This window comes from Bison bison, unplaced genomic scaffold (genome assembly GCF_000754665.1).
Source record: "Bison bison bison isolate TAMUID 2011002044 unplaced genomic scaffold, Bison_UMD1.0 scf7180017864484, whole genome shotgun sequence".
NCBI lineage: Eukaryota > Metazoa > Chordata > Mammalia > Artiodactyla > Bovidae > Bison > Bison bison.
The window spans coordinates 591171-602360 of NW_011495044.1; the positions used below are offsets into that span (position 1 = coordinate 591171).

The 11190-nt window shown below is 44.0% G+C and overlaps 1 protein-coding gene across 1 annotated transcript in view; it reads left to right on the plus strand.

Moving 5' to 3' along the window:
• Positions 1–11190, plus strand: part of BFSP1 (beaded filament structural protein 1, filensin) — a 48183-nt gene that overhangs the window by 35066 nt on the left and 1927 nt on the right. Inside the window, exons 8-9 of the mRNA XM_010862793.1 lie at positions 2743–2963; positions 9580–9665. Of these exons, the coding sequence (XP_010861095.1) occupies positions 2743–2963; positions 9580–9665 (307 nt within the window). The remainder of the gene's footprint in view (positions 1–2742; positions 2964–9579; positions 9666–11190) is intronic.

Below are 11190 nucleotides of genomic sequence, written 5' to 3' on the forward strand. Positions count from 1 at the left end.
GCACCCTGGGCCTCTCCGTGGGTTCTATGACACCCTGTGCTTGAGCCTGTGGCCAACCTGGACTGTGGCTCCAGGAAGGAGGGTCTCTTTCTCCTACGATCAGTCTGGTGCTAGATGGTGTCTGAAGCCCACATGGAAGTCAGTCCCCTCAGAGACATCTCGTTAGCCCCCTTTGAGCTGCCGAAAGGGGGGCTTTTACTGTTTCTTTCTGAGCACCCCTCCTTCTGATGGAGGAGGTTTCAATTATTGAGCTTTAACACATGGGTGCTGCGGTCACATCTCTTTCCTATTCATGTGGTAGAAGGGTGAGCTTTGATGAAAGTGTGTCCAGCTCTCATGTTTCCCTACTGCCCAGCTGACTCTGGAGAGGATGGAGTCCAGCCACACCAGTTTGTGACCTGCAGGCTTTGTTCTCAGGACCGCTCCATGGAAACGGAGAGTCTTACATGGGGATTCACCCACTCCTGGATGGCTTCTTGTCTCTGAGATTCAGGTCTGGAGGGGTCCTTTGAATCCCTTCATGGAAGCCTTTCCTGGAGCGTGTAGACGCTGGTATGGTTAAGAGGGTGTGGCCACACCAGGAGTCAGAGGCTGTGCCTTGGTGTTTGATGTCCTAGGAGACTGTTTGAATGGAGACAATTTTGTTTATTTTTTAAAATTTATTTATTTTTAATTGAAGGATAATTACTTTACAGTATTGTGTTGGTTTCTGCCAAATATCAGCATGAATCAGCCATAGGTACACATATGTCCCCTCCCTCTTGACCCTCCCTCCCACCTCCTACCCCATCCCATCCCTCTAGGTTGTCACAGAGTGCTGGTTTGAGGTCTGAAGTGAAGTGAAGTCGCTTAGTTGTGTCTGACTCTTAGGGACCCCATGAACTATAGCCTACCAGGCTCCTCCATCCATGGGGTTTTCCAGGCAAGAGTACTGGAGTGGGTTGCTATTTCGAGTCATGCAGCAAATTCCCACTGGTGATCTGCTTTACATATGGTAATGTGTATGTTTCCATGCTACTCTTTCCCTCTTCTTCCCTGCCCCTTGACCACAAGTCTGTTCTCTACGTCTGCATCTCCATTGCTGCCCTGCAAAGAGGTTCATCAGTAACCATCTTTCTAGATTCCATATATGTGCGTTAGTATATGATGTTTGTTTTCTGTTTCTGACTTACTTCACTCTATAATAGGCTGTAGGTTCATCCACCTCATTAGAACTGACTCAAATGCGTTCCTTTTTATGGCTGAGTAATATTCCATTGTATATATGTACCACAGCTTCTTTATCCATTCATCTGTTGATGGACATCTAGATTGTTTCCTGAATGGAGGCAGTTTTAAATGAGGAACAGAAACCTGGCCAAACTCTCTTTGTTTATTTTGAAATAATTTAAGACTTCTCTGATGCTGTGAAAATAGCTCAGAGTTTTCCCATACTCTTCATTCAATTCCCCCAAAGTCAACATCCAAATAGCAAAGCACCAAGGTTGAAACCAGGACATTGGTGAGCAGACCAGACTGGTAAGAGACTTGCCTGAAATCTCACCCCTTACCCTGTTCACAGGTTGCCTGATCCTGGGTCCTGCCTGCATTCAGGTGTCCTGTCTCCTCAGCCTCCTCGAGGCTGGGACAATTCCTGCCCATCTCTGTTTCTCATGACCTTATCTGTACATAGCGAAGGGTCAGGCTCTCAGGAACAATCACCCTCCATGTTGTCCAGTGTGTTCATTAAGCTGCATGTGTCAGGCATCCTGTGATGCACATACATGAGGATAGATTCAGACTTTTGCTTAGTTCCCCACGACTCAAAGAATGTGGCCCGGAGACCAGAGCCACAGCCACGGGCATTGTGGAGGAGCCACTTAGAAACCCGGCCCCTCCAGTCCCACTGGAGCTACTGAGTCAGAATCTGAGCAAAACTGTATCCTTGGGGTGGTTCATATGTGTGTTGAAGTTTGACAAGTGCTCTTGCAGATGAAGTGGGTTTCAGTCTACATGTTTTATTTTGCTTTTGAGGACTGGCTACGCCTGTTATATCTTTTCTCTGTGGGAAAACAAGCTTGTACTGAGCTTGTAAATAAGTTTGCTTATAAATAAGTAAGAAGCTTGTGGCTGCTTGTGGGTTGTCATAGCTCTAAAAGTGAAGACGGGAACCTCTCTTCATTTTCCTACCTTAATTTTGACTTGTCCTGCTTTAATATATAAATAGCGTTTCTCTGAAGTTATTTTACATAAGTGCCAGCGCACACAAACACACACATTTTAGCTATCAAAACATATATGTAACTCTACTGGTCAGAAATCAGGAGAAAATTAAAGTGCCGTAGTGATTGAATAAGATCAAGGAGATCCCCCCCTTTTTATTATTATAGCATCTTATCTATTTAGTCCATGTTCTTTTTTTTACTACTTTTTCATGCTAACTCAGTAAAGTATGAAGAATGTACTCGGAGTTGTACATGTTAGTCCAGGGATGGCAGTTTTTATTTTCTGAGTTTCTCATCTTCCTACTGCCTTGGGTCGGGGGCTCCGCTACAGGCTGATTTCCTGGGGTGCTGATACAAGCATCAGGGGAAGGGGTTCAGTTGTCACATCCTTCTGTGGCTTTAAGATTCTCTGCGGACAGAGAAACAAACCAACAAAACAAATACAACTGGGTACGCCGTCCGGATTCTCCCCTGCTGTGTCTGTGTCTGCAGGGAGAGGGTGGCTGGGTTTTCTTGTGACTACTGTCTCTGCCCACAGACTGCGGCCCTGGAACAAGCCATCAGAGATGCCCACGAGTGTTATGATGATGAGATTCAGCTCTACAACGAGCAGATAGACACCCTGCGGAAGGAGATTGAAGAGGCAGAGAGGAGCCTGGAGAGATCATCCTATGACTGCCGGCAGCTGGTGGTCGTCCAGCAGACCCTGAGGAACGAGTTGGACCGGTATCATCGCATCATCGAGAATGAAGGCAACAGGTGGGGTCAGGGTGGGCAGAGCCCATGGGCACAGAAACACTTACTTGTTCCACGTTTTTCCATGTGCAAGTTCCAGGCTGTAGGGAATGTGTCAGGAAAGTGAGTGTTAGTTGCTCAGTCGTGTCCGACTCTTTGTGACCCCCCCTGGACTGTAGCCTGCCAGGTTCCTCTGTCCATGGGATTCTCCAGGCAAGGATACTGGAGTGGGTAGCCATTCTGTTTTCCAGGGGATCTTCCCGACCCATTGCAGGCAGATTATTTACCGTCTGAGCCACCAGAAAGAGACCCCCAAATCCAGGACCTCATGGGGCTGGAATGCTAGTGGGGGAGGCAGAGGATGAATGGGTTTGCAACAGAGATGTGGGCTCTGGCATGAGTGATGGTGGGGGGAGGGGAGAGGTGATGAAGATGACTGTGGGAGTGTTTGGATGTCAAGGTGCCTTTTAGCTCCACAGGCTTCTGGTGACAGGAATGTCTTAGCTGAAAGGATGACCAGGTATGGTTATTGAGATGCTACAGGCGAGATGCCTGCACAGTACCTGGAATTGGACCAGTGCTCAGAGCGGTTGGTGTTATTACTGCTGCTGCCATGGTGACTCTGAGCACCTGGCCTGCCAGTACTGTGGCTACCAACAGGCTGTCTGGTCTCCTCTGCACGATGGATTGGGATGTGAAGTCTGCTGGCAAGTGTCTCTGTCTCTGTCTCAGCCTCATTCACATCTACACCTGCATCAGCTACTCTCTGTTTCCTCCGTGTTCATCTATGTGACCGTGTCTGCACCTACACGTATACTTATGTCCACATCTGTGTCCACAGCGTCTGTATGTGTACATCTACACTACGCCTGCGTTCTCTACGTCATCTGTAGCTACACCCACATCACCTAACCTACATCTGTATCATCTACACCTACTCCTGCCTCTACATCACCTACTCCTACATCATCTGTATCGACATCTGACACCTACTCTGCCATCTACGTCTGTCTGGATCATCTACATGTGTGTCTACCCCACATCTGCATTTTCTGTGCCTGCGTCATCTTCAGCACTTCTGTTACTTATGCTGATGCCTGCATCACCTACATTTACACCTGCACTTACCTCTATGTCATCTGCATCTCTACTTCCACCCACATCTACATCATCTGTATCCACGTCTATATCACTTACATCTGTATCTACATACACCTGTGTCTACATTATCTATGGTTATAGTTACATCTTTATCACCTAAGCCTGCACCTCATCTCCACATAAGTATGTAAATCTCTGTCGTCTTTATGTACATGCATAAAGTGTCTACATCTCCATTGTCTTTACTTACATGTATAAACTGTCTATACCTCCATGGTTTTCTTTTTTTTTTTTACTTTACAATATTGTATTGGTTTTGCCATACATTAACATGAATCCACCATGGGTGTACATGTGTTCCCCATCCTAAACCACCCTCCCACCTCCCTCCCCATCCCATCCCTCTGGGTCATCCCAGTGCACCAGCCCCGAGCACCCTGTATCATACATCGAACCTGGACTGGCAATTTGTTTCACATATGATAATATACATGTTTCAGTGTCATTCTCCCAAATCATCCCACCCTTGCCCTCTCCCACAGAGTCTGAAAGACTGTTCTATACATCTGTGTCTCTTTTGCTGTATCTCATACAGGGTTATTGTTACCATCTTTCTAAATTCCATATATATGTGTTAGTATACTGTATTGGTGTTTTTCTTTTTGGCTTATTTCACTCTGTATAATAGGCTCCAGTTTCATTCACTTCATTAGAACTGATTCAAATGTATTCTTTTAATGGCTGAGTAATATTCCATTGTGTATATGTACCCACAGCTTTCTTATCCATTCGTCTGCTGATGGACATCTAGGTTGCTTCCATGTCCTGGCTATTATAAACAGTGCTGCGATGAACACTGGGGTACATGTGTGTCTTTCAATTCTGGTTTCCTTGGTGTGTATGCCCAGCAGTGGGATTGCTGGGTCATATGGCAGTTCTATTTCCAATTTTTTGAGGAATCTCCACACTGTTCTCCATAGTGGCTGTACTAGTTTGCATTCCCACCAACGGTGTAAGAGAGTTCCCTTTTCTCCACACCCTCTCCAGCATTGATTGCTTGTAGACTTTGGATAGCAGCCATTCTGACTGGCGTGAAATGGTACCTCATTGTGGTTTTGATTTGCATTTCTCTGATAATGAGTGATGTTGAGCATCTTTCCATGTGTTTGTTAGCCATCTGTATGTCTTCTTTGGAGAAATGTCTGTTTAGTTCTTTGCCCATTTTTTGATTGGGTCTTTTATTTTTCTGGAGTTGAGCTGTAGGAGTTGCTTGTATATTTTTGAGATTCGTTGTTTGTCAGTTGCTTCATTTGCTATTATTTTCTCCCATTCTGAAGGCTGTCTTTTCACCTTGCTTATAGTTTCCTTTGTTGTGCAGAAGCTTTTAATTTTAATTAGGTCCCGTTTGTTTATTTTTGCTTTTATTTCCAATATTCTGGGAGGTGGGTCATAGAGGATCCTGCTGTGATATATGTCGGAGAGTGTTTTGCCTAGGTTCTCCTCTAGGAGTTTTATAGTTTCTGGGCTTATGTTTGGATCTTTAATCCATTTTGAGTTTATTTTTGTGTATGGTGTTAGAAACTGTTCTAGTTTCATTCTTTTACAAGTGGTTGACCAGTTTTCCCAGCACCACTTGTTAAAGACATTGTCTTTTCTCCATTGTATATTCTTGCCTCCCTTTTCAAAGATAAGGTGTCCATAGGTGCATGGATTTATCTCTGGGCTTTCTATTTCATTCCATTGATCTATATTTCTGTCTTTGTGCCAGTACCATACTGTCTTGATGACTGTGGCTTCGTAGTAGAGCCTGAAGTCAGGTGGGTTGATTCCTCCAGTTCCATTCTTCTTTCTCAAGATTGCTTTGACTATTCGATGTTTTTTGTATTTCCATAAAAACTGTGAAATTATTTGTTCTAGTTCTGTGAAAAATACCAGTGGTAGCTTGATAGGGATTGCATTGAATCTATAGATTGCTTTGGGTAGTATACTCATTTTCACTATATTGATTCTTCCAATCCATGAACACAGTATATTTCTCCATCTATTTGTGTCCTCTGATTTCTTTCACCAGTGTTTTATAGTTTTCTATATATAGGTCTTTTGTTTCTTTAGATAGATTTATTCCTAAGTATTTTATTCTTTTCGTTGCAATGGTGAATGGAATTGTTTCCTTAATTTCTCTGTTTTCTCATTCTTAGTATATAGGAATGCAAGGGATTTCTGTGTGTTGATTTTATATCCTACAACTTTACTATATTCATTGATTAGCTCTAGTAATTTTCTGGTGGAGTCTTTAGGGTCTTATATGTAGAGGATCAAGTCGTCTGCAAACAGTGAGAGTTTTACTTCTTCTTTTCCAATGTGGATTCCCTTTATTTCATTTTCTGCTCTGATTGCTGTGGCCAAAACTTCCAAAACTATGTTGAATAGTAGTGGTGAGAGTGGGCACCCTTGTCTTGTTCCTGACTTTAGGGGAAATGCTTTTCAATTTTTCAGCATTGAGGATAATGTTTGCTGTAGGTTTGTCATATATAGCTTTTATTATGTTGAGGTATGTTCCTTCTATTCTTGCTTTCTGTAGGGTTTTTATCATAAATGGATGTTGAATTTTGTCGAAAGGCTTCCTCTGCATCTATTGAGATAATCATATGGCTTTTATTTTTCAATTTGTTAATGTGGTGTATTACTTTGATTGATTTGCAGATATTGAAGAATCCTTGCATCCATGGGATAAAGCCCACTTGGTCATGATGTATGATCTTTTTAATATGTTGTTGGATTCTGTTTGCTAGAATTGTGTAAAAGATTTTTGCATCTATGTTCATCAGTGATATTGGCCTGTAGTTTTCTTTTTCTGTGGCATCTTTGTATGGTTTTGGTATTAGGGTGATGGTGCCCTCATAGAATGAGTTTGGAAGTTTACCTTCCTCTGCAATTTTCTGGAAGAGTTTGAGTAGGATAGTAGGTGTTAGCTCTTCTCTAAATTTTTGGTAGAATTCAGCTGTGAAGCCATCTGGCTCTGGGCTTTTGTTTGCTGGAAGATTTCTGATTACAGTTTCAATTTCCGTGCTTGTGATGGGTCTGTTAAGATTTTCTATTCCTTCCTGGTTCAGTTTTGGAAAGTTGTACTTTTCTAAGAATTTGTCCATGTCTTCCAAGTTGTCCATTTTATTGACATATAATTGCTGATAGTAGTCTCTTATGATCCTTTGTATTTCTGTGTTGTCTGTTGTGATCTCTCCATTTTCATTTCTAATTTTGTTGATTTGATTCTTCTCCCTTTGTTTCTTGATGAGTCTGGCTAATGGTTTGCCAAGTTTATTTATCTTCTTGAAGAACCAGCTTTTGGCTTTGTTGATTTTTGTTATGGTCTCTTTTGTTTCTTTTACATTTATTTATGCCCTAATTTTTAAGATTTCTTTCCTTCTACTAACCCTATACCTCCATGGTTTTCATCTGTCTACATCTCCATCATCTTTATGTACATGTATAAACTGTATACATGTCTGTCATTTTTATGTACATATATAAGCTATCGACATCTCCATCGTTTTTATGTACACGTCCTAACCCTAACCCTAACCCTGGTAGGCTCCAGTCCATGGGGTCGCTAAGAGTCGGACACGACTGAGTGACTTCACTTTCACTTTTCACTTTCATGCATTGGAGAAGGAAATGGCAACCCACTCCAGTATTCTTGCCTGGAGAATCCCAGGGACAGAGGAGCCTGGTGGGCTGCTGTCTGTGGGGTCGCACAGAGTCGGACATGACTGAAGCGACTTAGCAGCAGCAGCAGCATAAACTGTCTACACCTCCATTGTCTTTATGTACATGCATAAACTGTCCATGTCTCTGTCATCTTTATGTACATGTATAAACTGTTTACATCTCCATTATTTTTATGTACATGCATAAACTGTCTACACCTCCGTCGTCTTCATGTACATGTATAAACCATTGGCACCTGCATTGTCTCTGTGTACATACACATCTACAATGGTGTCTCCATTATTCCTATCCGTACCCATGCCTACATATATGACTGTATCCACCTGTGTACCTATAGCCCTAGATGTGTGGAGAATGGATTGAGGCCAGCCTCCCAGTGTAAGGACTCTGCTTCTCTATTAAGTGGAGATTCTTCAGTTCAGCCTAGCCCACCAGGCTCCTCTGTCCATGGGATTCTCTAGGCAGGAATACTGGAGTGGGTAGCCCCTGCCTTCTCCAGAGGATCTTTCCACCAACCCAGGGATTGGACTTACATCTCCTGTGGCTCTTGTATTGGCAGGCGGGTTCTTTATCACTGAGCCACCTGGGAAGCCCTCTCTTATTTTAAAAAGCCCCCAAAACAAAGAGAACTCCTGTTCAACAAAGAAGTGGCATATTTAGATTATCAGCAATTTCTACCTTACCATTGTTTTATGTGTGTTTCACAGTTTATGATTGACCTTCCCATCATCATGCAATGTGTGAGTGTGTTTGGGGGGTTTAGATTGAGATAAAAGAGAAACACCCAGGCGTTCCCCCAGGGACACTTCTGTCCTCTCTCTGGGGCTCTGTCTTGGCATATGAGTGCTCTAATGTGTTGCAGGAAAAGGAAGATTTTCTTTTGTTTTCTCTAGTTCCGGTCAATGTATTGTGCTGAACTCAATTATATTTATGTCACAGTGAATGCTTCATGCACACATATACAAAATGTCTTGAACTGGTATTTAAATGTCTTTGTGAAAAGTTTTGTTTTGGAGGCAGGACTTCATCAAAAGGTAACTGGGTACCTCTTTTGTGTGTTTATATAGAACTCTTAATTTTGATATGATTTCACACTGATAGAAGTGTTGCAGGCACAGAGCAAGGAAATTCTGAATCCTCTTAGATTCACTAGCTGTTTACATTTTGTCTCAATTGCTTTTATCTTCCTGCTATCTCTGGTTATAGAAACTATTCTTTAAAAAACAAGTTGGAGAATCATATGCTGGTTGCCCTAAATAATTTATCCTGGGCTGGCCATTCTCTTATTTTAGGGGTGGTGTGCATGCTCAATCGTGTCTGACTCTTTTGAGACCCTAAGGTCTGTAACCCACCAGGCTCCCCTGTCCATGAAATTCTCCAGGCAGGAATACTGGAGTGGGTAGCCATTGCCTCCTGCAGGGGATCTTTCCTATCCAGGGATCAAACTTATGTCTTTTGCGGCTCCTGTATTGCCAGGTGGATTCTTTACCACTGAGTCACCTGGGAAACCCTCTCTTATTTACAAAAAACCCGAAAACACAGAGAACTCCTGTTCAACAGAAAAGTGGCATATTTAGATTATCAGTCATTTATACCTTACCATTTTTTATGTGTGTTTCACAGTTTATGACATGACTTTCCCATCATCATGCAATGCGTGAGTACATTTGTGATTCTTGAGCTGTTGGATCTAGAGGAAGCCTTGTTCATTTTTGCTGGACACTAGAGCCTCCCTCTTACCCCACAACCCCATTCTGTTTGCCTTGATGACAACGATGGTGACCTCCCTCTTTCTGGTTCTTCCTGTCAGGCTGAGCTCTGCCTTCATTGAAACTCCAATCACCCTGTACACTGCGAGCCATGGGGCCTCCCTCAGCCCTCGGCACGGTGGGAAAGGTGAGTCCCCAACTCTGGCTTGTTCTACTTTTCTGTCCTAGGAAAATGGAAAAAATCAAGCGACTTTGTCTCCAAATGTAACATTCATGCTCCCTTCCGATCCAGCTGGAAATTCAGTGCTTTTATGTGGGGTCCTTCCTCGTTCTGCTGATGTCCTCCCACTGGTGCCGAGTGACTGAGTCTAAGAGTTTACAAGGAGAAAGTCAGGCCACACGAGAGGCCACCATCCATGAGCATGAGGCATTTAACTGGGGAGGAAAATCGCAATTAACATTTACACTGGCGAGAAGTAGATAATGAAATGTATCTATCCACCCTCCCCCTCCCCCAGTGAAATGAACTCTTTTAAGCAAAGGTGCTTAATCTAGCATCAGGAGCAGAATAGATGCTCAACTTTTGTTCATTTTCTCTTCCGTTCAAAGCTGAGCAGGAAGAGCTTGGTGGGCAGTGGAGCTTCTGCCTTCAACACTTGGTCCTTTGTGGCGGTTTCCCGCACTTGTGAGATGTCCACTCATGGCTCAGTCTCCCCAGTCAGGACCGAACAGAACGGTGCCCGGAGGAAGGAAAGCCTGGCTTCCAGTGCCGTCAAATCCCAGGGTCTCAGAAAGCTCAGAGGGCTTTGTGGAGATGGGAGAAGGGGCAGGGGTCCCCAGACACCCAGGCTGGCTCCAGGGGCCCGTAGCTGTGTGCAGGGTGCTGGGCTTGATGCTTTACTGTCACAGTCTGGAAATTCTTCACAGTTTTGAACAGCAGGCCCTGAAATTCAGCAACTGGTCTTGCAAGCACCCCATTCTGCACCTGCTTCTGGCCACCTGCTTTGACATGTCCCCCTTGTGTCCCTCCCCTGTGGCTTCATGACCTGCACCGCCATGCCTGCTCACTCTGCTCTGTCATTGAGGGTCACCCCTGTGGGATGCCCTGGCTCTGTGAACCCAAGTCCTCTGGTTAACAAAGGGAGGAGGGTAGCTGGAGAAGACTTTGGGGTTAAAAAGTTAAAAAATCACTGTGTTAGTAAATCTCAAAAGCCTTTCAGATGTATGTGTGTGTGCTAAGTCACTTCAGACATGTCTGACTCTTTTGTGACACCATGGACTCTACCCTGCCAGCCTCCTCTGTCCGTGGGATTTTCCAGGCAAGAATATTGGAGTGGGTTGCCCTGCCCTCCTCCAGGGGAATCCTTCTGACCCAGGGATAGAACTTGTGTCTCTTATGTCTCCTGCAACAGCAGGCGGGTTTTTTTTTTTTTTTTTTTTTAACCACCAGTGCCACCTGGAACTAAAAGCCTGCCTTTTGGATGAGACAGGGTGAAACTTTGTGTTTTCTGAAACTTTAAGTTTCTCCTCTTGGCTGGTCTGAAGCAGTGAATGTGGCCTCTGGCCCAGGGGATTCCCATTCTGGGTTTAAGGGCATCGTTTCCTCTTGTTGCACAGGAGGAAGGGGGTGGTGAGCAAGGAGTGGCGGTGTTTATCTGGTTTGGGGTGCAGGGGGACAAGGGTGTGCCTGGAAGCTATTCCAAACCCATCAG